The sequence below is a fragment of the Cervus elaphus genome, chromosome 22 (assembly GCF_910594005.1).
Source record: "Cervus elaphus chromosome 22, mCerEla1.1, whole genome shotgun sequence".
Lineage (NCBI taxonomy): Eukaryota > Metazoa > Chordata > Mammalia > Artiodactyla > Cervidae > Cervus > Cervus elaphus.
The window spans coordinates 34238906-34261764 of NC_057836.1; the positions used below are offsets into that span (position 1 = coordinate 34238906).

General features: G+C 37.7%; 1 protein-coding gene across 1 annotated transcript in view; it reads left to right on the forward strand.

Moving 5' to 3' along the window:
- The window catches only part of IRAG2 (inositol 1,4,5-triphosphate receptor associated 2), a 95942-nt gene that overhangs the window by 17299 nt on the left and 55784 nt on the right, over window positions 1-22859 (forward strand). Inside the window, exons 8-16 of the mRNA XM_043882657.1 lie at window positions 567-617; window positions 4254-4331; window positions 6674-6730; window positions 8150-8209; window positions 8314-8378; window positions 9193-9292; window positions 11434-11568; window positions 13163-13264; window positions 14280-14443. Coding sequence (XP_043738592.1) covers window positions 567-617; window positions 4254-4331; window positions 6674-6730; window positions 8150-8209; window positions 8314-8378; window positions 9193-9292; window positions 11434-11568; window positions 13163-13264; window positions 14280-14443 — 812 coding nt within the window. The remainder of the gene's footprint in view (window positions 1-566; window positions 618-4253; window positions 4332-6673; window positions 6731-8149; window positions 8210-8313; window positions 8379-9192; window positions 9293-11433; window positions 11569-13162; window positions 13265-14279; window positions 14444-22859) is intronic.

Genomic DNA, 22859 nt, shown 5'->3' on the forward strand with positions numbered 1-22859 from the left:
TTAGGTCTGTAAGTTATCAGGAAACTTGAATTTCAGGCCTGTGTCTTTCACTCATGACTTCCTACAACCAACACAGCTTAGCTTAGCTTTTGCCTCAACAATAAAATGTGGAGACTGGATTCACTATCAGGTGACTCTGCAAGTCTCTATGAATACGTTACAGCAAGGACTGAGTCTGGGACCACTAAGGAGCTTCTATGTGGAAGTCATCATGTAGAGCCCACCTTTGGGAGTCAGGCTGAAAACATGCAAGCCCTGTTTCTGAGGGCTGTGTAACTTTAGGCAAACCACATAACCTTTTTTTTGTTTTGTTTTGTTTCTCATCTTTCCTTCTCTGTCATAGTTAGATTGAGTCAAGGAGGAGAGTGACTTCTCACTGATCCCAAGAAACTGGAAGCCAAAGGCTTAACTCCATTATTGAGAATATTTTCAGACTAGGCTCATGTGCATTATGTCAGTGCTATATTTAAGGTTGATGAACAAATGTTGATAACTCTGGAAATAAATATTTGGTATTTTCATAAGCTTCTCAAATACTTTTAAATTATGTTTCTCTTATAAATCAGGAGACAGAAAACCGGGCTCTGATTCTTAAGATTCGGATTCTCCAAGAAGAGGTATGTTGAAATTGTTAAACAAACTATACAGATAAACATGGAAATCATACAATTGTGAGTCCTGACCCTGGGTTAAATAGAAATCGTGTGAATTTCAGGCTCCTGTGGGCAAAATACTAGGTTGCTTTGTTAAATGACAAGTGAGGAAGAGTAGACAGGATTTTCCTGTCTGGACAGAAGTATATTACCTTTGTAATCCCCCATGAGGAAATAGGATTTAAGAAATTCAGACTTAAGACGAAATGAAATTAACCCGTCTAAAAAGTATACAAATCAAGAAAGAAAGTATAGATGTTATTTAATAATTTTCCAATATTATTCCACAAAACTAGATGGCAAAGGTCATTGACTCTAAGACTCAGATCTTAAATTCTTTGACAGTCTGACTTTGGAAAGGCCATTTATCTTCTGAGGGATTAATAATACCTATTCCCTACAGTTACTTTAAAGGTTAAGATAATGCATGTGAAGCCATTTGGTTAACCATAATATACCTCATATATGTTAGGAAATATTAGTAAAATCTTTTAAAAGAAGAAAACTTTTATGCAATATGTGTTTTTAAGCAACAAATTAAAACGTTGAAAGAACAGGTAGAAAAGCTACTAGTAAGTTACTGTTTTGAAGAAAAATTCTTTATAGGTACCTTTTTTTTCTTTTTTTTTTATAGGTACCTTTTGAATGTCAATCATTATGTACAGGTTTTTGGTTGTGCTTTATAAAAGCTTATTACAGTTATTTATTAAGCTGCAGTGAATGATCTGAAGAGTTAGCCAATTTGTGGCCTAAGTGGACATTCATGATGGATTGGAAAGGAACAGCTAAGGATTGGAAAGGAATCTTGTATTTTATTTAGATATATTACAGCTGCCAGGACAGGTTTCCATGAAACTAGTGCTTTTGAAGTAAGCTCCCAATGTAAAATATTTTTCTTCTCATATTTAAGATGATTGACTCCCATCAAAGAATTATAGTATACCAATTTAGAATTGAGATAGGAGGAAGGAGACAGAACTCTTCTCCATGAGATGGCATTACAATGACTGACTTGCGTTAGAAAAGGCATAGAGATGCCACTCAGTTTCCTTTAGGTGGTAAGAATCTGATGCATTGTGAAGAGTGACAGCATGGCTTGGGCAGTTATTCGATGGAGTGCTTAGTCACTCGGTCGTGTCCTACTCTTTGCAAACCTATGGACTATAGCCCGCCTGGCTCCTCTGTCCATGGGATTTTTCAGGTGAGAATACTGGAGTAGGTTGCCATTTCCTCCTCCAGGGAACCTTCCTGACCCAGGGATCAAACCCACATCTCCTGTGTCTTCTGAATTTGCAGGTGAATTCTTTACCCACTGAGCCATTGGGAAAGCCAATTATTCACTTACCTGTATTTACTTCTTATACACACATTCACTGGGAGATAGACTCTATTCTAAGTGAATACGGACTTAAGCAAAATAGCCTGTGTGAAACTAGCATGTTAAATGGGATTAATGCCACCAAGAGAAGAAGGACAGAAAACGGCGATTTAAACTAGGGTGATTAGGGGACTTCCCTGGTGGTCCAAGCGGTTAAGACTCCACCTTTCAATGCAGGGGATGTGGGTTTGATGCCTGGTCTTGGAGCTAAAATTCCACCTGCCATGTGGTCAAAAACACAAAAGTAAAGGTTTACTTTATAAACCCTAGTTTATTGGGTGGTTAGGAAAAGTAGAACTGTGAAGTTAATTTTTGGTTAAAAACTCTGAGGTTCATCTCAAAGAGCACTGATGGCAGAGGAAATAGCCAGTCCAAAGTCTTCAGCCTGTAGCCTGCCCGCCATTTTTAAGGGATAGCAAAATCAGTGTGGCTGGAGCAGGGGAATAAGTACCACAAGGTGCTACAGAGAGGTGTGGGGACCTGGACCCCCAGGATCTCATAAAGCCATTGTTTGGACTCTGGTTGTTTATGCTGAGTGAGATGGGAGCTGCTGAACAGTTTTGAGCAGAGGAGTAACATCATATAATTTCAGTTTTACCAAGATTTCTCTGGCTCCTGGCTTTAGAATCAACTGTGGGGCAAGGGAAGAAGTGAGGAGACCAATTAGGAGGCTCTTGTATTAATAATAAAGCAGGCAAAAGTCAGTGAAGACTTAGACCGAAGCAGGAACAAAAGAATTGGATAAAGTATTCAGGTCAGCAAATGCTTTATAATATCCCAAAGTATTTATTATATATCCAAGTAATATGGAAAATTCACTTCTAATAGTTCCTATTAGAGAGCCTCTTGGACTGCGAGGAGATCCAACCAGTCCATCCTAAAGGAAATCAGTCCTGAATATTGATTGGAAGGACTGATGCTGAAGCTGAAACTCCGAAACTTTGGCCACCTGATGCAAAGAACTGACTCATTTGAAAAGATCCTGATGCTGGGGAAGATTGAAGGCAGGAGGAGAAGGGGATGAGAGAGAATGAGACGGTTGGGTGGCATCACCAATTCGGTGGACATGAGTTTGAGTAAACTCCAGGAGTTAGCAAGGGACAGGGAGGCCTGGTGTGCTGCAGTCCATGGGGTTGCAAAGAATTGGGCATGACTGAGTGACTGAACTGAACTGAATAGTTTTTAATGTCTCAGGGAAATACAGAGCAAAGTCATTGGCTGAGAGTGAGGATGTTAGAGGAGGTATTGGAAGTTCAAGGAGAGAGAAAGAATGAAATAGGCCAGGAGTTAGCAAACTTTTTGTAAAGGACATGATAGTAAATATTTTTAAACTTGCCTGGCTAGAAGGACTTTGTCACAACCACTAACTTCTGCTGTTGCAAGGTGAAGGCCGCTAAGGATGATCTGAAAACAATGGGCTCAGTTGTGTCTTAATAAAGCTTTATTTATAAAACCAAGTAGTCAGAGTTGGTCTCTGAGAATGGAGAAGGGCACTTGGTATATTTTGCAAATCCTTGCTTTAGGCAAATGGCCTTTTGAATAGGTATGATATAATCACCAGAAAACCTTGAGATTAAAGCCTACAAATTTAATGTGTGACCTATTGGTTTATTTGTATTTCTCTTTAACAATCGTTACTGGAAAACGTGCTGGCATGGAGTGGATAGCAATCTGAAATTAAGAAAATACTAAGAAGTAGGGGAGAGCCAAGAGAATTGAAGGGATGTTAGAAGTAAGAGATTGTAATGATTGACAATGGAAGAATTTAAGCTATCAAGAGGGGACTGAGTTCACGGGAAGGTGGGAGGGTAATGAGAAAGTAGTGGGATCATTGGATTGCAGGCTCCAGTGGGGACTGAAGGTTTGTTGATGCACAAAGAAGTAATCTGGAAAGACAAGAAGTAATGGTTGAAGAGGGAGATGCTTTTGCAATTAAGGTAACAGAAGGGTCCCAGTTGCTGTAATGACAAGTCTGAAGGTATGTCTAGGGAGTGAGTGGCCCACGTGGAATGGAAAATAAGAAGGGATTACTGAGAATATTCATGGATGATCACATTAAAAAGATTGTGTTATTTTTGGACAAAGTCTAAAGTTCTGTCACTTACTTTAAAATGGATTACGATGTCAATGATGAAAATATCACTTTCTAAAAAAGACTTTGTGATGTCCTTTTACATTTTTTTTGGGTCTAAATCTAAGAATACTATCTTATTTTACATTAGAATGCTAAGAACATTATGGATATGTATAAATTGGAAGAGAAGATTGAGGACTTGTCTAAGACTGAGAAAGAGCACCAAGTAAGCACTTCTCAAATACTGGTAAAATATTTTCTTGCATCAAATTAATATTACTTTATGAAGGTGTTTGTGACTCATTGACACAATGACCTTTCATTATAAATTTTGAAATTTTTACTCCTCTAGATGTCTGAGTTATATAAAAGGCAGTTTCTGCTTTTTTAATGTAGCAGCTTTACTGATACATAACACATATGCCATTAAATTCATTCAGAGTATACAGGTCAGTGGTTTTTAGTATTAAATATATTCAGAGTTGTGCAACCATCACCAAAATCAATTTTAAAATACTTTTATCATCCAAAAAGAAATCCCTTCAGTGGTCATTTTCCATTCTTCCCCAACACTAGACAAACACTAATCAGCTTTCTATCTCCATAGATTTAGCTATTCTGGACATTTCATATAAATGGAGTCATATACATTATATTGCCCTTTGCGACTGGCTTTCTTCACTGAGACTAGTGTTTTGAGAGTTCATTCATGTCGTAGCATATATCATTACTTCATTTCCTTGTATTGCTGAATAATAGTTCATTATAGGAACATAGCACATTTTGTTCATTCATCAATTGCTGGACATTTAAGCTGTTCCTACTTTTTTTTTTTTTTTTTACTATAATGAGTAATGGTGCTATGAATATTCATGTATAAATTTTTGTGTGGATGTAAGTTTTAATTTCTCTTGAGTATGTATCTAAGAGTCGAATTACTGCATCATATGATAACTATGTTTAACCTTTTGAGGAACTGCCAGATTTTTTTCCAAAGTAGCTATACCATTTTACATTTCCATTAGCTATGTATAAGGGTTCAAATTACTCCACATCCTTGCCACCATTTGCTATCATTTATATTTTTTATTATAGTGATAATTTCTAATTTAATAGTATCTAATTTTTCAAATTCATCAGGGAAAAGTTCAGTTATTGTACCTTCTTAATGCAAAAAGTGAAAGACGGGGAAAAAAGTCCATCTTGATTTTTTAATTCAACTCTATTGAATTAAGAAATTATATCTTACAAAAATGATTTTTTAATCTATATTGATAAAAGTATATTTTTATTATATCTGCCATTCTTTATTATCAGGAAACAGAAGGTAACTATTACTAAAGTCAGGAATTTGTGTCATGCTTTTTGTTATCTCTGATGGTTTATTTGAACAGTATTTTTTGCTTTAGTATATGTTTGAAATGATGTACTTAAAATTCATATCTATATGTGGAATTCTCACTTTTCTTAGCAGACACCCGATTCCATGTGTGTACATATATATATATTATAGCCATTACAATGTAGACATTAAACATTGATTTTATTCTGGGAATGACTATTTTGGAAAATATAACTGCCATAAACTAGTGGAAAGAGCCAGAGAAGATATGGATTCAAATCCTGTCTTCTCGACTTAAAAAATTTATGGCAGTAGTGGTTTAGTCACTAACTCTTGTCCAACTCTTGTGACCCCATGGACTGTAGCCTGCCAGGCTCCTCTGTCCATGGGGATTCTCCAGGCAAGAATACTGAAGTGGATTGCCATTTTCTTCTCCAGGGTAAAAGCTTTTAACCCCAAGCAATTAGTTAACTTCTTTAAATCTCAGTTTTTCCATCTATTAAATGGGTACATTTAATATATAACATTCCACAAGCTTGTTGGAAACTCAAATGAAAGGATTATGTGAAAATACCTTGAGAACTATAAAGGAATATCAAACATGTATGATTATGATGACAATTCTACTTCTGACTATGTTATTATTTTTCCAAGTTTTCCATTCAAACAATATACATTTTTCTCAATTATATCCTACTAAGAAGTCTATGCCAACAAGCTTGCTTTTGATTTGAATAAACTGATAATATCCTTAATATTCACTTTGCTAAAAGAAAGCTTGAACATTTTAAACTGCTTTTTAAAAGAGGAAGAGTCTTTCACATGCCCATATGGAGTCTGTGTTCATGTCCTACCTACATTTTTATTTTCACCAAAAAATGAACACACTCTATGTCCTTTTATTATGTGAAGTGTGAAACAGTGGGAGAGCCCTTAGCTGGGGTTGGAGACTCAGATTCTAGACTCTGTTCTGTCACTTACTAGGTGTGACCGGGCAAGTCTCTGGATAGTGCTGAGCTTTGATTTCCTTCCTGGTAGAGAGAGGGCAATGACCTTGGCTTTGAGGGTTGTTGTGAGGCTATTGGAAAGGCTCTTTATAAAGTGAAAAATGCATGCATATAAAAAGTGCTTCAGAAACATGTCTCCTGATTGTGCCATGATTTTGTGGCATTGTCCTTTACCAAAGCAATATCCCAGTGGCCTTCCCTAAATGTGTTTCTTTTCAGATGCAGTTACACATGTATGAAAACACTTTGCTTAATATAGATGCAAGTTTACAGAAGGTTGGTACTGTCTCTGCCTATGGAATCCTGGAGACTCCCTCCAAGTAATAGAGAAAGGCAATGACATTTGCATAACTCCACCCCTGTTAAAGTATCTGATTCTAATATTCTGTCACAAGGCATTTCTTTATTTGTAAGAATAAAAATTGTTCTTCTGAGTGAAGAATGTTGACTTTTCCACTTGGGATATTTTAACATATCCTCTATAAATTGTGGTGATAGCCATTCCTTTATTCAACAATATTAGTATGCCAATTTGCCAGTCACTGGCTAGATAGTGGTGATGCAGTGTTTTGTCTTGTTTGTCTTTTGTTTTTTAAGTTTTGGCCACACCTCGGGGCACTCAGTATCTTGATTCCTTGACCAGGGATTGAATCCATGCCCCTGCAGTGGAAGCATGGAGTCTTAACCGTTGGACCAACTGGAAACTCCCTGTGATGATGAAGTTTTAATTCATAATAACATTAATGAATGTACAGTCATTCATTTCAGGGAAGAACACTATATCCCGAGTTCTACCTAGTTTGACTGATTAATTTGATAGATAAATATTACCCTATTTATATTTGTCTCTCATGATCATAGCCTATTTGGTAACAAACTTTCCTGGCTACAGGGATGCTGGTTTGGTGGCTTTAAGAGACACAGAAGGACACAGCCTAAGTTAATAAGCTTCCACATTCAAAGACAGGAAAGGGAAGGAGGAGCAGTATTTCACTTCCTTTCCCTGCGGTTTATGACATTTCAAAGGCATCCTTCACAGCTTGTGGACATTGACCAGAATACTGACTGTGGTACCGGCTGTGTCTCCTCCTCATGGGCGTTCTCTCTCCCCATGTAGTGACATTGTAGTAGCGATGACTGCTCACTTCCTCCGTAACTTTAGTCCTTCCACCACTCTGCACTCCCTCCCCACACTCATAAGATACTTCCCATGCCCCAGGCACCATGCCATTCATGGGACACAGCGACAGGTCAGACTCTGACTGTACCCTCTGGTCTTGGAGTACAAAACTATGATTTTTAAAAGATATGGTTTGCGTACAATTGGATGCTTTCATAATTTATTAGTCATTTTGCAGGTAAAAATTGCCTTTTTTTCCCCTTAAATAGGCCATAGTAATAAAATTTTGACTTGGATTTAAAATTTGCCTTTCAGGGTGTGATTTCACCGGACCAGGCAGAGACAGAACATGACAACACCAGTCAGATATAGATGCCTTGCTGCCCCTTATGTTTTTCTGTAGTTGTAATCGCAAACCCAGACTAGCTGAATTTTCAAATCATGAGATTCGTAGAAGGTCTCATCACATCATTAGGCACTTTTAATTCTTCTTTGACTCAGATTGCTAGTCTACTAAATATGATTTGGTAAACTTATACATTTATTTGCTATTAATTCTCTCTCCTACTTTTCAGAAGGATGTAAGTATAGAAGAGCTTAAATCAACGATCATAGAATATGGAAGCATTATTGAGGTATACCATAATAATCTCACAGCTTTCAAGGTGGGGATTTCAAACGGAAATGTGAATGTCCCAGTAGAGTAACATGGGCAGCCTAATGTTGTATGTAATTCCAGAACTTACGAGGGGAGAAAAACAAGCTGGCTCAAGAGTTACAGCACTTACAACAGGAATTCATGATGTAAGTAGAAAGTAACCTCTCACTGACTCTCTGTCATGTGTCTCCCGCTCTACATTATTCACGTACTGAGCTGTGTGCAGTTCTTTGAACATGCCATGTTCTTTCCTTCTGTAACTTTGTGATGTTTTCTCAGCTTCTCTCCTAAGAGTACAAATTCCTTCACAAGTTTTCCATCAACCTCCCTCACTCAATCACCCTTACTTTTCTCATGCCTTGAGATTAAGTAATCTTTCTGCGTGCATGCATGGCATGTTGTTTTTACCTCTTTCCTGACACCTGATAACCTTATGTTATCGTTTGTCTCTGATTTTATATAACATGCTAGTCCAGAAACCCATAAGCAGCAAAATGAGTAAAGTCAGTGGGGTAAGTGCACATACTTATATTAGGGGGGTGAAAATGAGGAAAGTACATTATCCAGGTAAAGATGGGGTGTTACTCTGCTTAGCTCCAGATAGTTGTTACATCAAGAATATATGGACCCAGTGTGACGACATATTCTGATTTTTTAAAGAAAAGCAAGACGTCTGGATTTTTAGTGGAAATTTTAAAAATTCAACTATTAGTTCCAATTCTTAAAAAGAAAGTATGGCTTACCTGTTTGCAACTGCCTAGAATCACTAGTGTGTGCAGCGCCTGGAGGGCCAAGACTACCTCTGTTCCTCTCTGTAGTCTTAAGTACCTTATACAGTCCTTATACAGCGCGCATAAGTGCTTACTGTTTGGTGATAAATAAATCTTATTCTTGTGACTTAAAACATAAGGCATACCTAACCAGACCAGACTACTGTTGTTGTTTTTTTTTTTTTTTAAGAAATAGAATGCAGTTAAATATCGGTGGAAAGCATAAGAGTTTCGACTCTGGAGAGGTAAAATCTCTACACTGCGAACTCATTCTTGCTCAGTTTGCAGAGGTAGGTAATTACCACCAAATGGAAGCCTTTACAAAAATAATCAACATGTGCAATAGCTTGCTATTAAGTAAAGGTCTGTATCTTGCTGAAGATCACCCATGACATTTTGAGGGAATCCACTGATAGTTTATGGAACCTAAGTCTAAAGTTTCTTAGCATGGAAGAATGAATCTTTTTCAAGTTATGGCTGAAAACTATAGTGTGACTCCAGCATGGGGTGTGGAAATGTGTGTTCAGTGAATCTGGACTTTAAAAATCTTTATATATGTGTGTACACACACACAGCACACACACACACACACATACACATATATTTGGCCACATGGCATGTGTGAGCTTAGTTCCCCAAGCAGGGTTCGAACTCAAGTCCTTGGCAGTGAGAGTGTGGGATCCTACGCTCTCCCTGGACTGCCAGGGACTTCTCAAGAAATCTTTATGTGTCTTGATATTTTTCAGGACTACCTGCAGTGATCCCCAGCCTGGGGTCTGAAAGATTGTGGTAGAGATCATGAACTATTTTTAGTATTTCTTCAAGTCCCAAAGTAAATGTATCTACCAAAAATTTAGTTGTTTCATTTACATTGTTTCATGCAGAAACATGAAATTTCTTTGCTTGAGAATATAATTGTACCGACTTAAATTAATGACACTGATTATTATACTCTGAACATAAATTAGCATTTTTATATGTTTGGGGTTAATTTTAAAATAGCAAAATGAATTAGTGCCTTAAAACCTCCAGCCTGTTGGTAGTTCTTTACAACAGGGGAGGAAAGAGTCAAACGCCTTCTTGTGAATGAAATGTTGGAACCTGACTCCCTAGTATATTTTCGTTCCTTTGTACTTTCCAGTTATGTGCTTGGAATGCTGGGAAATGTTTTTTGGCAGGTTGCTTTCTTTCGCTACTTTGATGGTCTTCCCATGTTGGGTAGATGACAGATTTGTCCAGAATGTCCTCCTGTTGACAGCTGGGCTATGACCTTGAAAGGAGAGAATGTCCTTGGGGCAAGTGCCATTTGAATTTCTCCTGCCAAGGATGCAGGGCAACATATGTTGCTTCACCCAAGGCATTCTCAGGCAGTCTTGAACATTCTGCTGAGGACTGTGCTTTCCTGACATTCTGTTGCAAAGATGCATCATTTTTTTTTTAGTGTGCTTTTGAAACCAAGCCAAACTGCCAGACTGAATGACATGGTGGCTAAATCTACCACAGCGATGTGTTGTTATCCCCTGTCCTCTGAGGTAGTAATGATGCCAAGATGCCAGCCTGTAAAGTTTTATAACTCTGAACAGGGGTTAAACAGCGGGCAACATTCTGGTGCTGAAGTTTATCCCACTAATGGATTAGGAAGTCTTTGCCTTCTAATTGGAATCTGGAATAAGAGCCCAATCACTTTTTTCCAAATGACAGCAAGAAGGAAGTTACATGTGTTGTTGTCATACATCTAAAGTATGAGAGGACACAGAGACTTTGAGAGAAGTATGAGAAGCTTGCTTTGTGAAACATCATCTGAGAGCATCTTCTATGAGTGGAAGAGAGAGACAAAGAAACCAGTCTGTTTGCAAAGGGGTTTCTTGAGTTCACCTTCCCTTGACCAACAGTTTTCTTTTTCTGAGAATTTCTTTCCTGTTCCTTCTTTTCATAAAATTAGAGCCATAGAAGTTTATATCATGTAAATGTAAATGTTATCTATTAGATATGTGAGTGTCCCTTAAGAATGAGTAAATGTTAAGCTGAAGGCATCCAAGAGAGGAAATGAGCAGTTTGGGGGGATATAGGAGTAGTTCCAGGTGGCACTATTGGTGAAGAACCCACCTGCCAATGCAGGTGATGTAAGAGATATGGTCTCAATCCCTGGGTCAGGAAGATCCCCTGAGGGATGGCATGGCAACCCACTCCAGTATTCTTGCCTGGAGAATCCCATGGACAGAGGAGCCTGGCAGGCTACAGTCCATGGGGCCATAAAGAGTCAGACACGACTGAGTGACTTGGCATGTGCGCAGGAGGATTTCATAAGATAATTTAGAATGCTTGATGGGGATCATTACATTGACCCATGGGCATCACTTTCATAAAATAAAAATAATGGATATTCTTTATTAGGATGACAGGGTTGTGGACATTTTGGTAATTGTTTCAGAACAATGAAACTGAGTGGCAGTGCAGTGTAATCCGTTTGTCACCTCTGGACTTGATAATGGAAGAAGAAATGCCGCTGTTACTGAGACAACTTGAAGAAAACGGAGTAGAGTTCACAGCTGCGCTTCAGAATCTGGTATTGTATAACATCTGCATATTGTATGCTGTTTCACTGGCCAGGAAGATCTACAGATAACTGACCTACAGCCTGTTTGCTGAGCACAGGCGTATCTATGTGTTGAGAACAAAATACATCCTACTATGAAATGAAAAGATTTTTCCCAGATCTTCCTAATGTGCATCTTCTAATTCTGGGTCAATCAGGACTAACAGGCTGACCATTAGGTATAGATTGCTTATATTCCCTACAAGTTAATCTTTAGTATCAGAGGGCTGAAGTCTATTGAACTCCTTCTAGCTAATGACTAGTACTTCCTTTTCCATTTTAATTTTTAAAAAACATTTCTTCATTTATTTTGGGGTGTTGGGTCTTAGTTGTGGCATGTGGGATCATTGGTTGTGGCACACGGGCTTCTCTCTAGTTGTGGTACGTGGGTTCCAGAGCACGTGGGCCGTGTAGTTGTGGCAAGAGGGCTCAAGCATTGTGGTACATGTGCTGTGTTGTCTTGTAGCATGTGGGATCTTAGTTCCTTGACTAGGGATTGGACCCATGTCACCTGCATTGGAAGAAAAGTTCTTAAGCACTGGATTACCAGGAAAGTCTCTGTCTTGATTTTTGACTGAAAATCCTAGATGATCAGAGAAAGCAGAGAACAGCATTTTCATGTTGGTATTTCCAGTTCCTTTCACAGTTTCTATGTTGTTTAGTCACTAAATCGTGTCTGACCCGTTGCCTGCGGCATGCCAGGCTTCCCAGTCCTTCACTGTTTCCCAGAGCCTGCTCAAACACATATCCATTAAGTCGGTGATGCCATCCAACCATCTCATCCTCTGTTGCTCCCTTCTCCTCCTGCCTTCAATCTTTCCCAGCATCAGAGTCTTTTCCAACGAGTTGACTTTTTGCAGGTGGACAAAGTATTGGAACTTCAGCATCAGTCCTTCCAATGAATATTCAGGGTTGATTTCCTTTGGCATTTACTAGTTTGATCTCCTTGCAGTCCAAGGGACTCTCAAGAGTCTTCTCCAGCACCATGATTCGAAAACATCAGTTCTTTGGTGCTCAGCCTTCTTATGCTCCAACTCTCACATCTGTACATGACTACTGGAAAAATCGTAGCTTTGGCTATATGGACCTTTGTCCGCAAAGTGGTATCTCTGCTTTTCAATATGCCATCTAGGTCTGTCATAGCTTTTCTTCCAAGCAGCAAGCGTCTTTTGATTTCATGGCTGCAGTCACTGTCTGTAGTGATTTTGGAGCCCAAGAAAATAAAGTCTGTCACTGCCTAGTCTATAGTAGATAATATTTAGTTTAATGAATGAAAAAATATCCATGAAAATGCTTGCTTCCTTCTATTTGAGAGGGGAATAAAATGGGTCGGTTTTGTTCTGAAAAATAGTTTTAACTGATATATTCAGCATACATAGAGTAGAGAGTTAGCATCTTCTCATGGTAACATCCTGGGATAAAGGAAAGTCACTGGGTGACATTAGATAACAAGGAATTCTCTCTGATGGCTTTCTAAATTACCTATATTAAACCTTGTCTAAATGACTTCTTTTTATATGCTTTTCACTGAATTACTATTTGAAGGTATGGAATTCTTTTTCAGCATGAAGATGTTTCTGAAGTTGAAACACTAATTGATCATTTTCTGCAGTGGGTAACTAATCCAGAGATTACTGTGAAAGAACAGTGGGAGAACAAACTTACTGTAAGTGTTCTGAATTTTGTGACTTTCCTGGTTTATCTTCTTCTACTTTCTAAACCCAGGTAGCACTTATTATACACAGTATCATTTCATTGCAGTGTTATGCCTTCTCATTCTGAGAATGTGTGTAGAGTTTGTGTCTGGGGATGTGCTTGAGGTTGTGTATATGAGTGAGAGTAAGAGTGTGATATGAAAAGTGTGAGTGAGTGTGAGGATATGGAATATGCATTGGAGAGACAAAGAGTAAATAAGATGCAAATTAATAGTGTATTTTATTTGAATCCTTGTGATAACTGGCTGGTCTAAACTTGAATTTTTCCTTGACTTTTCAAAATTCTCTCTGATAGAATGACTATTGTGCAAAAGAATCTTATTCTTGAGACTTTGACAGTTTTATTATACCAGAAATTAGTGGAATATCAGAAATGGAAACATTTTAGGTAGCTATGCCCAGTTTTGTTAGAGTGGAAGCATATATAAAGAAATCTCTTAAATGTATCCATAACTTATTATCTGTACTTCTTGACTGCTGGACTACTTCCTAACATCTATCAGCACCCTAAGTTATGCTAAAGCAAGAAGTAAATGTTGAAAACTCTGGGGTATTAATATCAGCCCTTTTGTAAAACTTACCTTTTTTTAAAGCCTTTTAATATGGTTTTGAATATGGTAATCAACAAATACTGATTTTACTGAATTTCCTATTCCCATTCTATTCTATTTATAAAGCTGCGGTGATTATTGATGAAATGGTCACTTACCTTAAGAAAAAGAAAACAAAGCTCAATTTTAGGCACACTGTGTGTACCCAATATGTACTTGTTAAATTGGGATAATCAGTCCACAGTATCATCCATCTTTAGGCAACTGAGAATTGACATCTATTCAATTAGAATTTTAGAGTTCAATAACAGTGAGTGCTACTGGTGTAGGAATGTCCAGAGCATGTTCTATTGCCTGTTATTTCTTTATATTTAACATTGGAACAGTGGAACTTGTTTTGTGATTCTTCTTATAGGAATTCAGATACATCATGGAGGAGAAGCTAAATCTTTGCATCTTAACACTGAACAACTTGAGAAACCGTAAAGAATCCCTTGATAAAGAGTTTGCCAAATTAATAGACATTTTGAAGAGATTCAGGCTGGAATATTTTTATTTCAGAAAAGAATTTCTTTCCAGGTGATGATCCCTTATGTATAAGTGACCCGTGCTTTATATACATAACATGTTTGTAATTTGCCATGGCATTCGGTTTACTTTTTCTCAAGTTGTATACATTGATTTCAGGTGCCACTTTTTCAGGGGGGCCATTTTGTTTGACAATTCTGAATTGTGAAATAGTGTGAGATTGACCTATATATTCAAAATTGCAAGTAGTAAGCTTGAAATCTATGGAAACCCAAACAATGAGTTATTTCACCTAGAGAAGGAGTTTGGAATCAGAATATAGAATTCTTTTAACCAGAAGGGGCATTAGAGATCATTCCAAAAAGCTGCATAATTTTATAGAGGACTGAAGCAAAAGAATATAAAGTGAATTGATCAAGATTTGAATTATTAATGGAAAACATATGGATAGCTCTGTAACCTCAGATATGCAGACAACACCACCTTTATGGTAGAAAGTGAGGAGGAACTAAGGAGCCTCTTGATGAAGGTGAAAGAGGAGAGTGAAAAAGCTGGCTTAAAACTCAACATTCCAAAAACTAAGGTCATGGCATCTGGTCTCATTCCTTCATGGCAAGTAGATGGGAAAACAATGGAAGGAGTGACAGACTTTATTTTCTTGGGCTTGAAATCACTGCAGATGGTGACTGCAGCCATGAAATTAAAAGACACTTGTTCCTTGGAAGAAAAGCTATGACAAACCTAAAGAGCATATTTAAAAGCAGAGACATTACTTTGCCAACAAAGGTCCATATAGTCAAAGCTATGGTTTTTCCAGTAGTCATGTACAGATGTGAGAGTTAGACCATAAAGAAGGCTGAGTGCTGAAGAATTGATGCTTTTGAACTGTGGTGTTGGAGAAGACTCTTGAGAGTCTCTTAGACTGCAAGGAGAACAAACCAATCAATCCTAAAGGAAATCAATCTGAATATTCATTGGAAGGACTGTTGCTGAAGCTGAAGCTCCAATCTTTTGGCCACCTGTTGTGAAAAGCTGACCCATTAGAAAAGACCCTGATGCTGGGAAAGATAGAATGCAGGAGTAGAAGGGGACAACAGAGGACAAGATGATTGGATGGCATCACCGACTCAATGGACATGAGTTTGAGCAAGCTCCAGGAGATGGTGAAGGACAGGGAAGCCTGGCATGTTGCAGTCCATGGGGTCACAAAGAGTCAGACATGACGGAGTGACTGAACAACAACAGCAGCAAATGAATAGCTCTATTATTGGAAGGACTTGCTGCTGGATCTGTTGACTCCTATCCCATTGGATTTTAAGTTCCAACTCGGTATACAATGCTTTGCATTGGGCCCTAGTCAATGAAATTTCAAATAAAAGAAGTCATAGGGAATAGAAGACTGTAAATATAAAATGACTTACAATCTTATCCTTCCTCTTGCCTTAATTCTTATGCTTTTTGGGGAAAACTCTTGAAATTTGTGCACTTTGTAAACTAAACATACTAAATACTAAACAAGGATAGGGATTAAATCTTTTGTTAATCACTATTTACATAGCTGCTGATACTTTACTGAGCATTCACTTAAGAAATGCTTTTTGACTGGATGAATGAATGAATGTGGGTGTAGTTGAAATTAGAATAAATTAAAAGAAAAATATCATCAAATCACTGACTCGATGAACTTGAGTGTGAGCAAGCTCTGGGAGTTGGTGATGGACAGGGAAGCCTGGTGTGCTGTAGTCTATGGGGTCACAAAGGGTCAGATATGAGAGTAACTGAACTGAAATGAAGTGAAAAGAAAAAAGTGTACTTAGAGAGCATAGTTGCTTAAAGAGAATTGCAAGAAAAAATGATTTTATTCCCCCCAAATAAGGAAACTAGATATCAGAGAGAGGCTAATACCAGGAGGAACTATCAAGAAGATGATCTTTTGCTTTCCCTAAGAAGCCAGGAGCCCAGACTTCCCCATAGTGGTAAAGGCGTCGGTTAAGTAGATATGCAGTTTCCTTACACAGATACCATCTCCACAAAAGGGAGCATTGAACTTCTTCTGTTTAGCAACAAAGAGCTGTTTTGAGAGAGGCCTGCACTAGAGTCATCTTGGAGTAAGTGAATATTCTCTATTATCCTATTAGACACACAAAACAGCCCAGTTAAATCATAGTAAGTGTGCTTTGTCAAAAGTTCACTGTGTTCCATGTAGTGCTAAAAATTTGACATATGTTTATCTCCAGAGACGTCATCCTGGTGGAGTTAAGTGACAGCTGGGATCAGGCCTAGATATATTCTACTTCAAAACCTATGTTCTTTCAACTATTAATCCCCCACTATCTACTTGTAAAAATCGAATATAATATTATGGTTTCGCAGGTGGCACTAGTGGTAAAGAATCTGTCTGCCAGTGCAGGAGACTTAAGAGACACAGGTTTGATCCCTGGGTTGGGAAGACCCCCTGGAGTAGGAAGTGGTAACCCACTCCAGTATTCTTGCCTGGAGAATCCCGTGGACAGAGAAACCTGGCAAGCTACAGTTCATGGGTCTGCAAAGAGTCAGATATGACTGAGCATAATATAATAGTATTTTGCTCAACCTTGCATTGGAAAAAATAATACTCATCAATGCAAAGATGACTTAGCTCCTGCTTTCTAAACATAATTTAAAAGACACAAAACCACAAAGAGGCTACACACAAAATGATTTGGCTATAGGTCTTAACTGTGAATAAGGACATGAGTAAAGTATTTTGTGGGAGTGAGAGAGAATTCTATGTTTAGATGAAGTAGGAAATATTTATTAAAAGCAAGCTTTCAGAAGTTAATTGGTTGCTGAGGAGAATGTTTTCATTCAGGTGCAAGATAAATAGTTCCAGTGCTGAGGATCGGAAAGAGTTGAGTGAGGCAACAAGAAGCAGTGGAAAAAAAAAAAAAGACCCTTAGAGGGCTTGGTGAGAAAAGAATGTGATCATTTGCAAATGCTTTTGTACGTCCAAGTGCCCCTTCTTTGCCGGACTTTTTCCCCCTCTAAATGCTAGGGAATTATAGAAAATAAGATGGAAATCTCTACCTCCATAAAACTAACATCTATTAGGGGACACAGATAATGAACAAACATGTAACTATATAGTACAATTCCAGGGAGTAGTAGGTGATATAAAGAGAATTAAAGCAGGATAAGAAGACCAAGACTGACCAGGGGCATAAAGACCTAATTTTAGAAAGAATGGTCAGGAAAGGTCTGTCTGAGGAATAGTAAGTTAAGTAGATAAATGAAGTGAGAAGGTGAGATATGTGATGATTTGGGGAGTATTCTAGGCAGAGGAAATAGTCAGTGGAAAGGACCTGAGGTTGTAATGAGCTTGGTATGTTTGAACAGCAACAAGGGGTCAGCATGGCAGGAGTGGGGTGAGTGCTGGGGAGTGGTAGGCGATGAGGTAGGAAAAATAAGCAGAGGTCAGGTCCTCAGCCTTGCAGATCACATTTAGGAATTGGGGTTTTATTTTGAGTAAATGGGAAGCCATTGGAAGATTATAAGCAGAGAAATAATATGACTTGTGTTTTGGAAACCCATTCTGGCTGCCAGGTAGAGAATTGTCTATAGAGGGCAAAAGTGAAAACAGACAAGTGAGAAGAGCTTTTTTCAATAACAGATCACCAATTAGGTATCTTGAAATCAATTTACTGGATTATGACCCTTTAAAGAAATAAACACAAAACATCAGAATACTTTGCATACAGTAAGTACTATTTAATAAAATTTTTGTTTCAGCCAGGTGCGTGTGTATGTGCTTGAGTGAAATATAAAATGTTTACTGAGTCATGGTCAAAAAAGCTATTGTGTTAGGTGCCATTGTAATAGTCCAGGTGAGGGGTATAATGTGAGCCAGGGTGATAGTTGTGAAGGTGATAAGAAATGGTTGGATTCAAACTGTGTTCTAAGGATAGATCAGATCTGACATACTAGTAAGTTAGATGTGGGAATGCAAGAAAGAGTCATCCCTAAGTGTTTTTGGTCTGAAAACTTTGTAAATGAGGCACTAGATGGTAAGATCTGGAGGAGACTCAGACTTGGTAAGAGTGAAAAATCAAGATTTAGTATTAGGACATGATAACAAGGAGAGTTGTTGAATTTAAACACACACACACACAAAGCTAAAGCTACTACACCTCTTAACATGATAATGAAAATCCCTATAGAAGAAAAATCTTCAAAGTTTCTGTTGAATACCTTTAATTGATATTCATCTGCTAAATGATACTATCTAATTTGTTAAAGCTATTTCTAAGGCTGCTGTGCTTCATATTTATAACATCAAAGTAAATAAATGTTATTGTAAACTGTTATTTACAATAACATTTATAGGTGTAAGTACACATAAGTCATGAAAAACTTTAGTATTATTAAGTATGGATTTCTGTTGGTCTTCACATTCCTTTTACTTTCCCTGGAAAGATAATGGATACTCTTGAGAGCTTAGACTATTCCTGGAAAAGATAAAAGTAGATAAAATTGATGTCTTAAAAAACAGAGGAGGTGATACCAGTAAGGAGATGGAATAGAAAGTAATGGATCCTCTTTCTTCCAATAGACACACTGACTCAACAGTAATACATGAACAAATTCCCTTTGTGAGAAGTCCAGCAACTACTTAAGAGGCTCTTATACCCTGGGTAACCATGAAATGAGCCACATCAATGCTGGTATGAAAATTCTAAATACATTTTCACCATAATTCCTGCTCCTGGCACAGTGTCATATGATCAGAAGGGACCCTCCAGTTCTGAACTTCTTTCTAGATAGGGCAAGAGTTGGACTGTTGTGTCCAACATTCCAACTTTGCTGAAGACTGCCCAGAATACTATCTTCTGTTTCATCTGTGTCAGAATGCAGACAGAACAGGGTGTACTCCAGAAACTGGGGGACACTGAAAACAAAGCAAGTGGTTTGTATTAGCACACAATCATTCATCATAGTCCCTACCCCTGGCCAGCATAAAATAGGCAGATGAAAAATTCCTGATCACTGCTTCTCCCTGGGGAAGGAAAGGGTTGGATCATACATACAGCATTGCATGTTTTCTGGGAGTTGCCTAAGAGATTGGCTTCTATCATGCCTGTATCAGCAATGATGGAAATCTCATATACTTAGGTTCCACTAAGAACAAAAATGGTGGGTTGAGCTAACACAGAGATTTTGAGGGATTATTCCTAGAGTCTCTGCTCAAAGTGTCTGGTAAGGAATTTTTCCTGTAAAAGGCTTGTCTGTAGATACTGGGAGAGGTGGTTCTTTTTTCTAATGTGAAGATACCAACACAGAGTCAAGAAAAATTAAGACATAGGAAAATATGTCTCAAATAAAAGAGCAAAATAAATTTCCCAAAACTGCACCTACTGAAAGAGATAAAATATTTACCTCACAGAGAATTCAAAATAACTGTCATAAAGATATTCAATGAGGATGGGAGAGAAGTGCATGAACAAAGTGAGACAAAGTGAGGCTATCAACAAAAAGACAAAAAATAAGACAGTGACAAACAGAAATACTGGAGGAGAAGAATACTGAAATTTTTATCAGAGGAGTTCAATAGCAGGCTAGATCAAGCAGAATAAAAGATCAGTGAACTAGAAGAGAGGTCATTGGAAATTTAGTCAGAGGAGTAAAAAAAAGAGTGAAAAAACTTAATGGACATCATCAAGTAGACCAACATATGTGTTATGGAGTCCCAGAAGGAGAAGAGAGAAGAAAAGAGACAGAGAGGTTATTCAGTGAAATAATGGTTAAAAACTTCCAGAATCTGGGGAAGGACCCAGGAGGCCTGAAGGATTTCAAGTAAGATGAACCCAAAGAAATCCACACTGAGACATGCTATAATCAAATTGTCAAAAGTCAAAGAGAGAATTTTGAAAACAGCGAGAGGAAGGTTTTGTCAGATAAAAGGGAGCAATCATAAGACTATCAATGGATTTCTCAGCAGAAATCTTGCAGGTCAGAAAGGTGTGGAATGATATATTTGAAGTATTGAAAGTAAAGAACTACCAAACAAGGGCACTGTACCCAGCAAAACTATCCCTCAAAAATGGTGATATATTTTCCCATACAAACAAAAGCCAAGTGGAGTTCATTACCACTAGGCTTGCAATATAAGAACTGTTAAAGGGAGTTATTGAAGTTGAAATGAAATGGACTGTAGCCCATAAGGCTCCTTTTCCCTTGGAATTTTCCAGGCAGGAATACTGGAGTGGGTTGCCATTTCCTTCATCAGGGGATCTTCCCAACCCAGCGATCAAACTGGTGTCTCCTGCATTGTAGGCAGATTCTTTACCGCTGTGCCACCTTGGAAGCCCTTAAACAGCAATTAAAAGTACACTAAGGTATAAAATTCACTAGTAATGGTAGATATATACAGTCCTAGCCTGAACAATTAGGCAAGAAAAAGAAATAAAAGGCCCTAGCACTGGAAAGAAAGAAGTAAATCATTTCTGCAGATGACATGATCTATATATAGAAAGCCCTAAAGACTCCACAAAAAGCAGTTAGAGCTAATAAATTCAACAAAGATGCAACATACAAAATCAATATACATAAGTCAGTTGCATTTCTATACACTAATAATAAATTATCTGAAAAGAAAACTGAGAAAACAATCCTATTTAAAGTAGTATCAAAACAATAAGATAAGAATAAACTTTAAGGAGATAAAGATCTATACACTAAAATTATGAGACATTGCTGAAATAAAGAAGATGTAAATTAATGGAAAGACATCTTGTGTTTATGAATTGGAAGACAATATTGTGAAGATGTTCATACTACCCAAAACAATCTACAGATTCAGTGCAATCTCTGTGAAAATTCAAACGGCATTTTTTACAGTAATTTGTTGTTATTCAGTCACTGAGTTGTGTCTGACTCTTTGTGACTCCATGGACTACAGCAGGCCAGACTTCCCTGTCCTTCACTATCTCCTGGAATTTGCTCAAATTCATGTCAATTCAATCAATGATGGTATCTAACTCTCTCATCCTCTACTGCCCCCTTCTTTTGCCTTTAATCATTCCTTTTCTAGTTAGTCGGCTCTTCACATCAGGTGGTCAAAGTATGGGAGCTTCAGCTTCAGCATCAGTCCTTCCAATGAATACTCAGAGTTGATTTCCTGTAGGATTGACTGGTTTGATCTCCTTGAAGTTCAAGGGACTCTCAAGAGTCTTCTTTAGCACCACAATTTGAAAGCATCAGTTCTTTGGCATTCAGCCTTCTTTATGGTCCAACTCTCACATTTGTACATGACTAAGGGAAAAACCATAGTTTTGGCTAGATGAACCCTTGTTGGCAAAGTGATGTCTCTGCTTTTTAACATGGTATCTACTTGTCATAGCTTTTCTCCCAAGGAGCAACTCTCTTAATTTCAAGGCTGTAATCACTGTCCGCAGTGACTCTGGAACCCAAGAAAATAAAATCTATCACTGTTTCCACTTTTCCCCCTTTTATTTTCCATGAAGTGATGGGGCTGGATGCCATGGTCTTAGTTTTTTGAATGTTGAGTTTTAAACCAGGATTTTCACTCTCCTCTATCACCCTCATCAAAGAAAATTCTTAATATTCATATGGAACTACAAAAGACCAAAACAGTCTTGAAAAAGAACAAAGCTGTAGGTATCACACATGATGATTTCAAAATATATTACAAAGCTACAGACCAGTGAAATAGACTAGATTGTCTAGAAATAAACCCTCACATATATGATCAACTGATCTTCAAGTAGGGTGCCAAGAATACACAATGGGGAATGGACAGTCAACAAATGAAACTGGATATCCACATGTAAAAGAATAACAATGAACCTTATCATGTACCATATAGAAAAATCAACTCAAAATGGATAGAAAAGTTAAACATAAGCTTAAAACTATAAAACTCCTAGAAGAAAACTTGGGGGAAAACCTTCATGACATTGGTCTTGGCAATACTTTCTTGGATATAAAATGAAAGGCATAAGCAACAAAAGAAAAAAATATGCAAGTGAGTCTACATCAGACTAAAAAGCTTCCACACATCTGAGGATATAACAGAGTGAAAAGGTAACCTAGTGAATGAGAGAAAATATTTGCAGAGCATGTATTTGAAAAGGGGTCAATATTCAAAATATGGAAGGAACTTCTACAACTCAGTAACAAGAAAAACCCAATTTAAAAATAGGTAAAAGAAGTGAACAGACCTTTTTACAAAAAAAGATATAAAATTGACCAACAAGTACATGAAAAGATGTTCAACATCATTAGTCATCAGGGAAATGCAAATAAAAACCACAATGAGTCATTCACAATGATGAATGAATCACACCTGTTCGAAACGCTATTATATAAAAAAAAAATCCCAAAAGATACCAAGTGTTTGTAAGTGTGTAGAGAAATTTAAACCCTTGCATACTGTTGGTAGGAATTTAAAGTGGTGCAACTGCTATGGAAA